Here is a 16438-nt window from a genome sequence, read left to right as displayed (position 1 = left end):
TTCAAAATTACGTCTGTAAATGTTGTAGCCCAAATAAAAATGTGCACTACATGTGGTATGTGTTCAGTTGCGAGTGAATCGTCTTAAAAAGGTTTTTATTGAGGTTGTTTCGAGAATAAATATAAAAACTACAATAATAGAGTTGGAGTGTAATGACTGGAGAGTAACAATATTGTTGAGTAATAATACTGACGTCTCGGACACATGTTGCAGATGGTCAAACAATAAACAAAAATACAATTTGTAAATGCAGACATCAAAAAAACGTCTCCCAGATGTATCTGTGATATCAGCAAACAAGTTAAAATGGATAATAGATTAGGTAACCACTTATGGACACAAGTACATGCATTTAATAAAACAAAAACTTTTTGTATTCGTAAATCATGTACAGTAAAATCTTGTCAAACCAGTTGCAAAATATACACAAATGGGCATGACAGCGCACACTTACGCATTTCAGAACACACGGAATAGTATTTAAATAAATTGTATTACAAAATTCACATAGTAATGTGTTTCCAGTGTACAATGACACCAACACTGTAACAAAATACAGTTCATCTAACTACTTTTTAAAAAGGAAATAGATCATAAATTATGTGCTGTTCACAATGTATAGCACGTTTCCAGGAAGCAGGCTTTAGACCAGGCGCTTTTCCTTCCAGTGTCTTTCTGTACATACCCGTTTAAGCATTCAAAGCAAAACTTCGGGACTCAGACTTTTCCCAAAGTCTCTTACATATAACTACCAGATTTATGCCATAGAGTGAAACACTGACGCTTGGCAACAAAGCACAGACACACATCACAGGAGACACATATAACTGGAGTTTTAAGGTGGCACAATTTGCATAAGCGCCTTCCGAAGGTGCTGTCGCCGGAAATGTACTTTGGCATGTGAGAATGATTGGGAGATATCTTGGAAATATTATTCTGACCATTATTTTTAGGACCGGTGTTATCTGCCGCAGTGGCAGAAACAGGGCCTGTCCCTGCCAGTTCTGAGACAAGAGCCTCCCGAAACTCCTTCTGCGTCATCGGCTTCTGGTTCTTCGACCTGGCCACGTGCTGATGTAAAATGAAGGCGTTTACCACGGCAATGTCCACAAAGTGGTAAAAGAAGGTCCGATACCACTTTCTTGTTTTATGCAGAACTGTGTAATATCCAATAAGTGCGTCTGACAGATCCACTCCACCCATGTGCCTGGAAGTAAAGGAAAACTGATTATTATACAATTTTCAATTCGAAAATGCTTCATAACACGGAATAAAGTTTGACTAACTTGTTATAGTCGAGCACTGCAGGCGGAACCGTGAAGTCTTGTTCAGTCCAAACTCCATCGACTCCCTTCACTTTCCTCTTCACTTTGTCACCGTTGAATGCTTTATGAAAGGTGGAGCACAGCAGGACGTTTCTTCTGTCCTTCCACTCGACGAACAGGAGATTGTCGTCTCTCAACCAGCGTATGCTGCCACGAGGAGCTGGTCTTGTTGAGCGCCCGATCCGGTTTGCTCGAACTGTCCCACAAGCCAAAATCTTCTTACTCAGGAGGTCCCTGAACAGCGCGGGGCTGGTGTAAAAGTTGTCAACATACAGCTTGTATCCAGTGCCCAACAACTTATCATTGGCCAACCTCATGACAGCATCATGGCCAACCCCCTTGCCTTGCCTTAAAAGTGACTTTCCCTCGTACACGAAGAAGTCCCACGTGTAGCCAGAGAGCGAATCTGCCAGAACAAAGAGTTTGTAGCCCCATTTCGTCGGTTTGTTTTTCATATATTGTTTGAGTCCATTTCTAGCCTTTGTTGCAACCATTCTCTCATCGATGGAGATGTTCTGAAAGGGATGAAAGTAAGTCTGGCAGGCCATTCTGATGTCATCGTACAATGGCTTGATCTTAAACAGACGGTCATATCCAGCCATTCCCTTCTTCTTTTCATTCTCTACGTCTTCTTCGGGGTCACTGAGGTGAAGAGCGCTGGATATGGCTAGAAATCTCCTACAAGACATCACTTGTATAGGATACGGCAGACTGTAGATGTCCGTCTTTTTCCAGTAGTCTTGGAGGTTGAAGCACTTTACCAGACCCATGTAGATGACGAGCGCCAAAAACGACTTGAAGTCTTTCAAAGAAATGTCGAACCATGATGTTCGCCTCGAAGCCAGCCAGTTGGCCCCATAGGCATTAGAGTGCTCTATAATTTTCTGCATTACTGATACTGAAAAGAACATGTGAAAAAACTGCATAGGACTGTAGGACGCAGTCAAGATCACCTGCGGGCCGGGTGCTCGGAGGGGTCTGAAATTCTGTTGAGGTGGCTCGATATCAGGCTCATCCGCACTATGCCACTTATCATTTGAGATGTCTACAGAAAACGGCAATGACCGCTTAACTCTCTTTTTCTTGACCCTCCCTTTTCTTCTGCCTGCATAGGCAGGTGAACCAGTTCTTTTCGATTTCGCTGGAGACGGTGAAACAGAGATCTTCCGCTTTCGTTGGCTGATTGCAGGACTCAAGTCATAATCAGACGACGAGATGTCATCTGAAAGACTTTTAAACGTACAAAAAAGGATTATTAACGCACACATTGAGAAAAAGTTGCACATTTTGTAGGTTTTTATTTATTATCTGCGTGACTAACTTTATCAACATAGTTGTGACTCTCGCCCAACAATGAGTAAAATAGCCTGTCTGTGAATCAAGATGTAATAACATGTACTTTTAAGCATTTAGAAGACACTTTTATTCAAAGTGATTAATTGAAATAGGATTTTTGCCTTATTTTTTCTAAATAGAAAAGCTGTATGTCAGGTACTATAGCCTGTACAGTATTATAAAACATCAAATAAATGTAAAAAATCTTTATTTACAAAAGGTGAAAGAAAATATCAATGCAGTACAAAAAAAATCATAAGTCACACAATTGGTTATTTGTTTTTGTTTCACAGACATTGTCTACCAATTTTTTTTTAAATATACAATCTCAAAATCTAAAACTATGTCTCTAAAAATCTAACAAAAAATTTGCCTTAACTCGAAAAAATAAAGAGCATGTGATCAGCCATGGACATAGAAGAAATAAGACTGCAAACAATAATTCATTAACAGACCTTCATACACAGCCACTAGATGGCGCATCTACGTCACTCATACAGGGTTTGTCCGGATTTATCGGCATCTAATTCATATCCATCTATGCAAATTTCCTCAGAAGAAATCTCTTTTATTGCTTTTTTTATTGCTTTTAAAAAATTAAGCTCAACAGAATATTCAGACTCTTTCATTTAAAAACAAAAAAGTCAATAAAACTTTACACCTGTGCTTATTATATATATATATATATATATATATATATATATATATATATATTGTTACTGTGCAATATTATATATTTTTTCTGAATAATTGTGTCTTGTTTTTATAAGTTGATTTTGTGGGTGTTGTTTAATTTATTTTCTCCTTGTTTTTTTGTTTGCTTTGTTATTGTTGTATTTTGCCACCTTTTTACTTGTCATTTATTTTCTTATGTGAAAAGTACAATTACTAAACTTTATACTTGTATCTACCTTACATGGGATTTAAAAAAAGTCCGCATGTGGTAAAGGTGTTTGCAAACGCTGCATGTTGCGGTTTTAGTTCATTTAGAAGTATGCATTAAGTAGAGACTTCAACTTGTAACTAAATCGGCTTTTTGTATGATTTCAAGCCATTAAAATTCCGGAATGTATTTCCTGTATACGTTACAAAACGCTGTTCAGTTCCCCAGTTAATAAAAATGACACCACGTGCTTTTTTGAGTACCACAACAGCGGTGTTTTGCGTCTTCTTTTCACGGATACATAAAAATATCTCGCAAAATCACGTTCTGAATGAAGCGATCGCTTTACATTCATAACAAGCGCGTGCATGACGTAAGAGGGTAGAAAGGGTCGTGTGATGACTACGGGCACATCCCAAACCCCCAACCCCCAATCCGGTCACCAATTAAATTAAATCGAATTTATGCGGTTTTACGCGGGGATCCATGCGCTTAAAAATACGCAAATACGTATTTATACGGAAAAAGCGTAACCGTGAAAATATCATTTAAAAAGCGTCTCTTTTTTTAATATAAGGTGAGAAAGTGTGCACTCACTTATCAAAGACCATCTCCTCTCCTGAGGACACCACGCTCTCATTCTCGGATAAATCCTCGCGTTCACTCGTTATGTCGTCTTCTTCTTCGACATCGTTTACTTTCTTCCGGGACTCAACAACTTTAACCTTTTTACGAGTTCTCATCGTAAACAAATGCGATGTCTGAGGTGAATAAACTCGACAGTCCTGCAGAATCACAACTATCGAACAACTTGGGAGTCAGTGGGCGGAGCTCCGAGACGCAGTTTGAAAACAGGAATTATACTCATTCACAAAAATTCAAAAGCAAACGTGTGAACGTCACTTGAAGCAAACAAATTAGTACTAATGGGCAATCGTAATAAGGTCTATGCATATTTGAGATTATGCTTATAATGTCGGAACCATAAAAGAAAAATGAGATTTGAAACAGGCGCACATTTGCAGGGCTCTGCAGACGAGGGGTGGGATCGACCTCGTGCGGTGCTGCGCAGACCAATCGGCAAAGACATCAATTATCGCGAGAGCGGTTAGGAAGTTGAGCGTTTGATTCGGTCTCGCGATACCTCGACGTCATACGCCGAGCATTTTGAGCCGTGTCGCTCAGGTCTGCATAACTGTACTTTAAGAAGTCCGTAGTAACAGGGCACAACATAGTGTGTAATTATGAAGGAATTTTCCGAATCCTTTTCTCAGTTGTTTTGCCAGTTATTTTTGTGCAGCATTTAAGTACATTTAAGCACTAACGGAAATGTCTGTAAAATACACTGATAAATTAGTGGCAGAAAATTGCCAGTACATTTTCCCCTTTTATTTACAGTGTGGTCTCTTCTGAAATAACATGAGGGTTAATAGATCATTTTTTAGGGTGAACCATCTCTTGAAAACAACAGTACTATGAACATTTAAAGGGATAGTTCACCTAAAAAAGAGGTCCTTGTTAATCACTCTTATCTCATTGCAAACCTGTATCGCTTTCTGGCTGCTATGGAACAAGTACACGATTTAAAGCTACCACAACCCACGCAGCTTCTGCCAATCTCATATTTATCTTGAGAACATATAGAGCAGTATGGCATACTTCTAATCTTCACAGTGTATTTAGTTTGATCACATTTATAAAAGCCCCGGAAAAATACGTCCTACTGGGGTATTAGACAAAAATGTATTTAAAATATGCATGTACGCGGCGATTGTCAACAAAACACAGACATTTGACTTAGTTTCACTTACCGCATGCGATTCATGTCCTGTATCTTTTAGCGCTGGGACCGTTCCATCTATCAGTTTCAAATAATCGCTTTTCCAGTAGAATTGCCCAATAAGGGACTAAGAGTTGTTTTTACAGAATGGATTTTCATGTTCGAAATAAACTTTCCAAAACCTATACAAACGCTGGGGGAGTGTATCGAGCACAGAAATACTACGTCATAGGTTCAAACTCGTTTTTGACAAGTTTACCATGTTAAGAATGAGAAGCCAGCATGTTTAACATTGTAAATAAGTCAGAATGCATGAAACACAGATGCATGGCCCCTTTCGTGAACATCCAGTGGGTTGTAAGTATATATTTGACTCGCTTTAACGCTTGGTGATGCAACAAAGTTTATACTCACCTTTCACCCTTCCATGCAGAAGTGAGATCGATTTTACTTAACAATGATAAACATTTAAAAAAAAGCTTGTGTTCACATCTGGATGTTTGACATCTTTAATGAAGATGGTAAAAAGTGACAAACACAGCGATTCTGATTTCTTCAGCTATATGAGGACAGAAACAATCATACCTGTGAATGAAAAACAACCGAAGGTTTTCTGAAAAGGCACATTTCCATAAAAACAATTCAAAGGACATAATAGAATACTTTTTAATACAACACTTTTTAAAAGCATTGGTAGGAATTTCAAAAGAGTAACGATAAAGTAGTGCACAAGACAGCAAAAGCATAAAAAACAAACAGAGTTCGTATAACTACTGTTCCGAACCACCAGGGTTTCAATTTAGAGCTTTCTTTCCTGTTGTCATGGGTCTCGGTGTGAGACATGGCTTGAGAACCCAAGTGCAGGCAGACACAGACGGTATTGATGTAACAGATATTTATTAAATTAACAACAAGACAAAACAAAGACCCACGATGGGGTAAAAACAAGACAGGGCTATAAATATAAACTTTAACAATAAACGAGGACACTGACTGAACTAAGACTACAAACAAACACTGGTACAAACACTAAACTGACACTTACTACAACTGGGGGAACAGGAACCAGAACAAGTACACCGGTACAAGAACATCAAGCAAACAGCAAACAGGTATCAAACATGAAACAGCAAGAAGTAATGCACGAGCAACGAGACAAAGAAACATGAGGACTCTTTATAGGGAGACAAAACACAGGATAATTAATGGGGACCAGGTGAAACAGATGAAACACTAAGGGGAAGCTAATGACACGGAAAGGGCGGGAAACACAGACGAGACTAGGGGAGAGTATGGAAGGCCAAAAGGTCCAAAATGTCTCTCCCCACATGAAACAGGGAATTCTGTTTTGGTTCTGCCTCAAGACCAAGAATTAGCCAGACAAGATAGGCAGAACCGTGACACCTGTTTCTTTCGGTACATGCTCATCTAGGTATTCTAAATAAAATTTGTGGGCTCAGACCATATTACCTTCCTCTTTATATTGACCAGATTTATGCCATTCAAAGAAACACTGACGCTTGGCAACAAAGCACAAACTCACATCACAGGTGACACACTTAAGTGGAGTTTTAAGGTGGCACAATTTGCATCTGCACCTTCCAGCAGTGCTATCACTAGAGACGTACTTGGGCATGTGGGAATTATTAGGAGAATTTTTAGGAGCGGTGTAATCTGGACCAAGGTCAGAAAAAGGACTTGTTCGGCCAGGGCTGAAACAGGACCTGTTCCTTCCAGTTCTGAAACAGGGCCTGTTCCTGCCAGTTCTGAAACAAGAGCCTCCCGAAACTCCTTCTGCGTCATCGGCTTCTGATTCTTCGCCCTGGCCATGTGCTGATGTAAAATGAAGGCGTTTACCACGGCAATGTCCACAAAGTGGTAAAAGAAGGTCCGATACCACTTTCTTGTTTTATGCAGAACTGTGTAATATCCAATAAGTGCGTCTGACAGATCCACTCCACCCATGTGCCTGGAAGTATAAGAAAATGTATTATTATACAATTTGAACTTGCTTCATAACTTCATAACACTAAAAGATTTCGACTTACTTATTGTAGTCCAGCACTGCAGCTGGAACCGGGAAGTCCTTAATGATCCTGCCTGTTTTCTCTCCCTTCACCTTCCTCTTTACTGTGTCACCATTGTATGCTTTATGGAAGGTGGAGCACATCAGCATTATTGTACAATTTTCAATTCGAATTGCTTCATAACACTGAATAAAGTTTGACTAACTTGTTATAGTCGAGCACTGCAGCTGAAACCGGGAAGTCTTCTTCGGTCCAAACTCCATCGACTCCCTTCACCTTCCTCTTCACTTTGTCACCGTTGAATGCTTTATGAAAGGTGGAGCACAGCAGGACATTTCTTCTGTCCTTCCACTCGACGAACAGGAGATTGTCGTCTCTCAACCAGCGTATGCTGCCTCGAGGAGCTGCTGTTGTTGAGCGTCCGATCCGGTTTGCTCTAACTGTCCCACAAGCCAAAATCCTCTTACTCAGGAGGTCCCTGAACACTGCGAGGATGGTGTAAAAGTTAGCAACATACAGCTTGTATCCAGTGCCCAGTGACTTTTCATTCACCAATGTCATGACAGTATTATAGCCAACCCCTTTGCCTTGCTTTGTGTCTGACTTCCCCTCCCTTCAGGGTCACTGAGGTGAAGAGCGCTGGATATGGCTAGAAATCTCCTACAAGACATCACTTGAATAGGATACGGCAGACTGTAGATGTCTGACTTCTTCCAGTAGTCTTGGAGGTTGAAGCACTTTACCAGACCCATGTAGATGACGCGCGACAAGAACGACTTGAAGTCTTTCAAAGAAATGTCCCACCGTGATTGTCGTTTTGAACCATGAAAGTTTGCCATATAAGCATTAGAGTGCTCTATAATTTTCAGCATTACTTTTGATGAAAAGAATAATTCAAATAACTGCATAGTACTGTAGGATGCACTAGAGACAACCTGCGGGCCGGGTGTGCGGAGGGGTCTGAATTGCTGTTGAGGTGGCTCGATATCAGGCTCATCTGCATTATGCCACTTATCATTTGAGATGTCCATAGAAAACGACGGCTTTCTCTTGACGCTCCCTTGTCCACTCCCTACAGAGGCAGGTGAAGCAGATCTATTCGATTTTGCTGGAGGCGCTGAAACAGCGGAGGGACGGGAGATCTTCCTTTTCCGTCGGCTGACTGCAGGACTCAACTCATCTTCAGACGACGAGGAATCGTCATCTGAAAGACTTAAAAAAGAAACAGCACTGCTTATGCTCATATGAAGTAACGGATGTATACATGTAAAAGAAAAAAGAAAATAATAATACATTTGTGCTTTTTCAAGTTCGATCATATTGATTATGAAATGCAGCAGATTAGGTTTAGTTAAAATGGGGAGAGACTCTATAGCAACAAAAAGTAAAATAGCTGTCAAGTTAATTTACATTAAATAAAATGACAGATGCTATTCACATAGCGATTTGAAAAATAAGAACTAAATATAAAGTAACTAATCTTAAAGGAGCAAGAATAAGAGAAGATCATTTTTTATCAATTTGGAAAAGTGATAATCAGTAATCAGATTGATTACTTTATGAGAAGCATTAACAGTAGTCAGTGGGCGGAGCTGTCGTTTGAAAATAGAAATGATCAATTATTGCGTAACTAAAACGTATGCATTATTATATACAGCAAGCGAAATAACTCGTATTGATAAGCAATCATATTGATGCATATTTGAAGTTAGTGTCGGAACCTCCAAAGAAAAATAACACGTGGGTGACCATGAACTTAATCGACTTCAAACGGCGCTGCGCAGACAGATCGGTGAATGACATCATGTATCGCGAGAGCGTGGTGAGAAAGTTGAGCTCTCGCGATACGTTTAACTTTTGAACGATTTCGTGAGGCCACAAGTCAAATCAAATATTTTATTCACTTAAAAGAATCGTCAAATTCACGAGTTGTGAGACTTTACTCGATAAACCTTTCATAGAAATTCACATTCACTGGCAACTTTAATGAAGACGTAATCAAATTCGAAATTTCATTTCGATAAAAGTTTTCTGAAAAGGTACATTAGGTACAAATTTCAAAGGACAGATAGGCTTATACAAAAACTGCAATAAAATACACGCTTTTAAAGTGCATTTTTTAAGAATTTCAATATAGAAAGGATAAAGTGATGTGTTTCTAAGTCAGCAACAGTGTAAAAAATTACTACTGTTCATCTAACCACAACATAAATATTGAATTACTGTAAGATTTTAACCACCAGTCTTTAGATTTAGAGATTTTTATTCATCGCCTTTCTGTACACACGTTGTCAAACATATATCAACAAATTACATATAAAGTTTAATTAAAAATAAAAAATAATTGGAAAATTTATAAAAGTAATTGAGTGATCTTGACACCAGATGGCGCTCTACACATTTCCTCATCTACATTGCACTGCTGAAAGAAGAACAATTGGGACACAGAACAAGTTTCTTTTTCTGAAGAGGAATATTTTTGATGTAACAGAAAAAAATCTGAACACATCGTTTCAAACCTGTGCAAAGATGTGACCTGTGAACACAGCAACTACTTAACCTGCAATGCAAAAACTTATGAACAAAATAAATGTTTATCCTTCCGCCTTAAAAATAAAGTGACGAGATTTTGGTCAGATTTAAAGGTATGACACGATTATGGTGCCTATACATTTGATGTAATGTGATTCATATAGTAACAAACAAATTAGTTTGGTCTTTCACTCATACAGACACTTTTCTAGCTAAAGGCCAATTAAACCTAGAAATACATTTTTCAGATAATGTTTTTTTTATCATAAAAATATTGATTGTAATAGTCATATGTAGGGAAGTGTATATATATATTTTAATAATCATTCACTGAAACGTCCCAAAAATACCTTTGCACGCATTAAGTGCATGTGATATTACCCCGTCTTTTGAAAGTTACTACAAGTTGTGAAGGTATTTGAGAACGCTGCTGTCAAGGGCCACATTAAAAATTTAGGTGCTATTCGAGCTCACTGAGACAATGAGAGAGAGAGTGTGTTTACCGCAGACCAGCGAGCTCAGATAAAGCATCCTGTGTGAGTTTGTCCCATCTAAAACAGGTTCTCCCACAATAGAACTCTCCACCCCATCCTGGTCGGACTTTAAAAGCCCAACCTCCCCACAGGGAGACACACGTATCACTCAGGTCTGCCCATCTGGTCTCATCAGAAACGTCTTCCATCCTCTCCTCCACGGTCCTGTTTTCGAACCATGAGTATTAGAAGCAAGCGCATCAGTTCCAGCAGCTCCATGAGGAGCAGCGGAAAGGCAGGAGGCTATGGCTACAGCAGTTTAAGCGGGATCTCGCTGGGCGCATCAGGCCAAAGCTTCAGCACTAGCTCCGCGTACCTGGGGCCACCCATGGTCAGCGTCTCGGTCAACAAGAGCCTGTTGGCGCCCCTCAACCTGGAGATCGACCCCAACATCCAGATGGTGCGCACGCAGGAGAAAGACCAGATCAAATCGCTGAACAATCGCTTTGCAACGTTCATCGATAAGGTACGGTTGGATCTCTCGTTTCGTGACGATATGATGTGGTGGAAGTGAATAACTAACTCGAAAGTGTGTGATAAATTAACTCTGAATGTTATTGCAGATGATTGTGTCTTCATTACACTCTTTAAAAAAAGGTGCTTCAAAAGATTGTTCGATGCCAACCTTTAGGTTCCATAAAGAACCTTTAACATCCGAATACCCTAAAAGTTCTTTCTAGCGAAAAAAGGTTCTTCAGATCATGAAAAGGTAAGAAAGAGATGGTTCTTTAAAGAACCTTTTGGCTGAATGATTCTTTGGGGAACCAAACATTTTACTTCTATGGCATCAGTGTGAAGAACCTTTTAAGTACCTTTATTTTTCCGAGTGTAGATACTTTCTCTTACAGAAAGTACCTCTGTGTGGCCCTCAGGACCTCTCGCTTTGGTAGATTCACACGAAAATGATAGCGTTCCGTAGCCTGACCCATTTCTCTGAAGCCTGTAACTTGATAAAAACAGGTCAGATCAGATCCTGTCACTGAAGACAGCGCTATCCGGAGACCGTGAAGGAAGCTTTTGTGCACTGGAAGACAATGCAACCAAATCCCCGGAGCCCGCTGAAATCGATACTTCAATCGCATTTCAGTACAACCGAGTCACTGTTGCGGCCCGGGAGGGTTGAGTCCCTCAACACAGACCTGGGGTCAGCTTTGAAAGTGCACGAAATTAAGGGTTTGTGAGGAAAGAACCCATCTAGGTCAGCTGCTAATCTCTGGAGTGTTGCAGTGCCACTAATGGGGGAGTCGTATTGCGACGTTTATAAGTCGGTCAAAGCAGGGTGGGCACTATTAAAGCCTTGTGGCATTTAGGATGTGCAGTGAACTGACAACTGTCAAGGAGTGGCTCTTAAAAAAACGGATGCTTCTTCTGTGTTCTTGCTTTAGAAATGACAGGAACTTTGCTGTGAAACAGAGAGAATGACATTTGTAACATGACGCTGGTTGAACACACTATACCCCTGGCACATGCGTCCAATGAAAGTGCTAAGCTTCACTGCTTCAGGTAGAACCTGATATCTACTGATAAATTCGACATCAACATCTAGGGAGGATAACATCATTTACAAAATTGACTTTGCACAAAAGGGATGGTTCAGAAATTCCTTCATCATTTATGACAAGCCTGTCTGACTTTCTTTCTTCTGCAGAACACAAAAGAAGAGATTTTGAAGAAGGTCGATAACCGAACAACATTAAACCTCATTGACTTCGATTGTATGAACACAAAATCACGGAGATATTTCTCAAAATACCTTCTTTTGTGTTCCAATGAAGAAAGAGTCACAGATTTTAAAAGGGTCATATGAATATTATTGTTTGTTTTAGATGTTATGCAATGTGTATACACGATTTAAGGTTAAAAAACGCTGTATTTTCAACATACCGTGCATGTTTGTATCTCCTCTTTACCCCGCAACTCTGAAACGTGCAGGTGTTTTACAAAGCTCAACGCTCTGAAAAGCGAGGTGTGCTATGATTGGCCATTTAACCAGTGCGGTCGAATACTGCAAAGCATGTGACAGAAATTTAACGCCTCTTATCATATTTGGGATTATCAGATACTGACAAGTACGCCCACCTTGCGTATAAATTAGGGCAGTGTGGGTCAAATCGTACCACGAACTGACGTAGATTTGTGGGGATGTGGTTACACAAGGTGTTTCAGGCAGGTCTGGGTGAGCATTTGCTTTTAGATAGAATGCATCTTTTGTTATGACACTTGAGCTTTTGCAATTTTTCGTGTCTAATACATGCATGGGCAACCTAAAACACACCAAAGACACAGAAAAACACATATTCTTGCCATATGACCCCTTTTCAACCACCATGAGGGTAAATTAAAAAGGGAACTATCCGAAATTCTTAAAATCCTCCAATATGGTTGAACCGCAGGAAACACTGATAACAAAAAAATAATAGAATGAGAGTTAACTAACTTGATGTCTCTTTCGCAGGTTCGCTTTCTGGAGCAGCAGAACAAGATGCTGGAGACAAAGTGGGACCTGCTGCAGTGTGAAAGCCCGAGCCGGTCCAACGTTGAGCCCATGTTTGAAGCTTACATGGCCAACCTGCGCAGACAGCTTGACGTGGTCAACAACGACAGGACCAAACTAGACGGAGAGCTGCGCAACATGCAGGGTCTGGTGGAGGACTTCAAACACAAGTACAGTGTCCACATATCACTCATAAAACACCAATATTCTTATAGGGACAGTTCAGCCAAAATATATGTCATAATTTATACACCTTCGTATGGTTCAAAACCTGTGATTGACTCTGTCTTCATAAAAGAAGATATTTGGAGAAATGTCTCAGTGGTTTTGTGTTTAAACAATGGAAGACAATCGTGTTTAATGTTGGTTATCTTCTGAAGAAGACAATCATACAGTTTTGAAATACTGTAAATAAATGATGAGTGAACTGTCCATTGAAAACAATGATGCTATAAACATTAAAAGGAAGAGCTCACCCAAAAAGAGGTGCACATTTACTCACCCTTATGTCATCACAAACATTTATCACTTTCTCTCGTCTGAGGAACACAAAAGACGATGATCTAATGAACTCCCACTTTGGTGGATTCAAAGGCAGTACATTTTGAATTAATGAAATGTTTCACTGTATGAAATATCAGCTGTTTTGGAACAGCACATTTCCAATTAAATTAGTAGACCGGGGTTAAGGTGTGCCATTACATCGATAAACGTGCCTCTAACTTATTACTTTAGAATTTCATAATTTTGTGCACTGTTGTTATTTATTAAATTTGTGCACCTCCATGAAATATCCACTTTGCATTCTCAGATATGAAGACGAGATCAATAAAAGGAACAACCTGGAGAACGACTTTGTGATTCTGAAAAAGGTCTGTTTACCATCTCACTTTTTCTTTGTCAAAATTTTAACCATGTATTTACTTTTAACACGACCCGAAGTAACAGGGAAAGTTAAACTTCCAACACCTATAATAAAAGCAGTCCTAGCGAGGGAACAATGGGAAGTTTGGGAGTGGTGAAAGACCTGGAGGGATCATATCGCCAGCGACAAAAGCCTGGGTGTGGACATGGCATCATTTATACATCAGAGCAGATCTGTTTTCAGCAGCCGACAGAGCATCAAGAAGATGCATATTAAAAGTCTACAAGATGAAGCGCTATTCATGTACTGATATGAGCGTTTGCTAACTAAATATTGTGTTTCCAACAGGACGTTGACTCTGTGTATCTAGTGAAAGCTGATTTGGAAGACAAAGTTGGTGCCCTGACAGATGAGATCAACTTTCTGAGGACCATCTATGATGAGGTCTCTGCTCCAATAACAGTGATGTCACCAAAACAAATAATAAAATAACCTTTTTTATTGAATGTATAAAATGTCAAATGTGACTTTGATTGTGTGATCTGTACCTGGATCGGTCTCAATCATTCTTGTTTCTGTGAATCAGGAGCTGCATGAGATGCAGTACAGTATCAAAGACACGTCCGTCATCGTGCAGATGGACAACTCAAGGAACCTCAACATGGATCACATTGTTGCCGAAGTCAAGGCTCAGTATGAGGAGATTGCAGCCAAGAGCCGCGAAGAAGCCGAGTCCTGGTACAAGTCCAAGGTAGACACAAAAAGCAAATGTTAAGAGCCGTTACACATCCTTTCACAGCAGTTTGGTTGTTTGTTTGAAGTCAACAAAGCCAACTCTTTAGGATTACAAAGACAATTTCCTTGACATGCACCAATTAATTGTGCGGTTTAAGAATGTGTGTTGAGAAAACAAATAGTTTCAATTTTATATTGACCTTAATCTGTGCCTAAAATTACACACCATTTCGTCTTCGGTTTAAGCCACATTGACTATGGCACTGATGTGTCGTTCTTTCACCACAGTTCGACCAGATGTCCTCCCAAGCCATTCAGTACAACGATGAACTGCGCAACACTAAAGGAGACATCGCAGAAATCAACCGTATGATCAGCCGCCTGCAAAGTGAGATCGAATCCATTAAATCTCAGGTAAGCAACACGCCGTACCGCTTCTTGATTTACATGAAACCTATTGGTCATGTCTCTTAACACTACGATCACTTCAGCGTGCTAACCTGGAGAACCAGATAGCGGAGGCAGAGGACCGTGGCGAGATGACTGTGAAGGAGGCCAAGAATCGTATCAAAGATTTGGAGGAGGCACTGCAGAGAGCCAAGCAGGACATGGCCCGTCAACTCCGTGAATATCAGGAGCTCATGAACGTCAAGCTGGCGCTGGACATCGAGATCGCCACCTACAGGAAGCTGCTGGAAGGCGAAGAGGATAGGTACAATACTTTTTTTGTGTTTTACTTTAGAGGGATTGAAATGGAATCACATTCATATTCACATATTTATTGTGTCATTCCTTTTTTAACTGTGACAGAATCGGGCAGCAGTCCATTGTGAATATCCAGTCGGTTCCTAACTACAGTGAGTCTAAAGGGATAATTCATATAAAAATCCATATAATAATATGACTTCTATATATGAAATCTTTGGCGTAACAATGACCATGACGTACCCTATGTTGTGCCACTTATGTTGATTCTTAAAACGAATGTTGTTCTTATCTTTTGAAGGCTTGTCTTAGGTTTATAGGATGGACGGAGATAACATTGTAACTTTTTCTTCTCAGGTTCCAAAGGGATGAATAGTTTTCAGCAGAGCAGCTCTCCATCACCTAAGATCCTGATCAAGACTACAGAAACCAGAAACAATACCAGATTCACTACTCACTAAAGACCATACCATCAAAATAAAACTTCAACATTTCAACTTAAAAAATGCTATACCTTATATCATATCTATAAGCATAGCGTAGAAATAGTTATTTTTGTGAATCAGTGGAAGGAATCCACAATGAATTTTCTGATTTAAAGACTTATGCAAAAAATGACTGAATAAAAATTGTTTGTTCATTTAAACTATTCTACGTTTGAATACCCAACACACAGAAGACAACACCCTACCAAAAGAAGCAACTCTCTTTTTGCTAAAACTATTTACAAATGTAGAACAATGTGTTATGTGTGACAATATTATCAGCCTTGGGATCAACAGTGAGTAAAGTTTCAACATGAGCCATGGCAGCTCAGAGACCAGAGGCATCGGATCTACTGTAATCCTGCAGAGTTACAGTAAATTAGAGGAATATATCGGAAAATGATCCACGCTAACAAACCCAATATTTGCTAAATTACATCCTGAAGAATGAAAATCGTGAGAGCTAGAAACACAATAAACAATGTGTATAGAAGGAATGACACTATGAATGCCATGATACACCTGCTGCTCCTCTCTAAATTATTCATCATAGGCCACTTTGACTGCAACACAATGTTGGAGATATGAGAAGAGGATTTTACATGTTAGACGGACATTAACCATTAAAAAGATTAATATGGATAAATTTTTGTCAGTTATACACACAAATATATGCAGTTATAAGTGAAGCGAATTTCTAATTAATAACAACTATGCTTTTGACACAGCTTGTCGTGTT

At 39.6% G+C, this 16438-nt stretch overlaps 2 protein-coding genes across 2 annotated transcripts; one reads left to right on the top strand and one right to left on the bottom strand.

Moving 5' to 3' along the window:
* Positions 1-738: 738 nt before the first annotated feature.
* On the bottom strand, positions 739-4465 carry wu:fc11c11 (piggyBac transposable element-derived protein 4). Its single transcript, XM_056758694.1, has 3 exons — positions 4141-4465; positions 1287-2555; positions 739-1207 (listed from the first exon to the last, which is right to left on the bottom strand). Exons 1-3 carry the CDS (start codon positions 4284-4286, stop codon positions 739-741), a joined length of 1884 nt encoding a protein of 627 aa, XP_056614672.1. The 5' UTR covers positions 4287-4465.
* Positions 4466-10134: 5669 nt separating this feature from the next.
* Positions 10135-15698, top strand: si:dkey-222f2.1 (keratin, type II cytoskeletal 8). Its single transcript, XM_056758702.1, has 9 exons — positions 10135-10881; positions 12871-13079; positions 13721-13781; positions 14123-14218; positions 14361-14525; positions 14798-14923; positions 15001-15221; positions 15320-15366; positions 15572-15698. Exons 1-9 carry the CDS (start codon positions 10594-10596, stop codon positions 15673-15675), a joined length of 1317 nt encoding a protein of 438 aa, XP_056614680.1. The 5' UTR covers positions 10135-10593; the 3' UTR covers positions 15676-15698.
* The last annotated feature ends 740 nt before the right edge of the window (positions 15699-16438 follow it).

This window comes from Triplophysa dalaica, chromosome 10, assembly GCF_015846415.1.
Source record: "Triplophysa dalaica isolate WHDGS20190420 chromosome 10, ASM1584641v1, whole genome shotgun sequence".
NCBI classification, from domain to species: Eukaryota; Metazoa; Chordata; class Actinopteri; order Cypriniformes; family Nemacheilidae; genus Triplophysa; species Triplophysa dalaica.
This window is presented reverse-complemented; position numbering and strand designations above follow the sequence as displayed.

Bases quoted from the DNA above. Each gene is read 5' to 3' on its own strand.
- si:dkey-222f2.1 (XM_056758702.1), top strand. From the start codon at position 10,594: ATGAGTATTAGAAGCAAGCGCATCAGTTCCAGCAGCTCCATGAGGAGC. The intron at 14,219-14,360 runs GTCTCTGCTCCA...TCTGTGAATCAG, and splicing joins TGAGGACCATCTATGATGAG to GAGCTGCATGAGATGCAGTA. The intron at 15,367-15,571 runs GTGAGTCTAAAG...TTTTCTTCTCAG, and splicing joins CCAGTCGGTTCCTAACTACA to GTTCCAAAGGGATGAATAGT.
- wu:fc11c11 (XM_056758694.1), bottom strand. From the start codon at position 4,286: ATGAGAACTCGTAAAAAGGTTAAAGTTGTTGAGTCCCGGAAGAAAGTA. The intron at 2,556-4,140 runs GTGAGTGCACAC...TACGTTTAAAAG, and splicing joins GAGGAGATGGTCTTTGATAA to TCTTTCAGATGACATCTCGT. The intron at 1,208-1,286 runs GTTAGTCAAACT...CTTTACTTCCAG, and splicing joins GCAGTGCTCGACTATAACAA to GCACATGGGTGGAGTGGATC.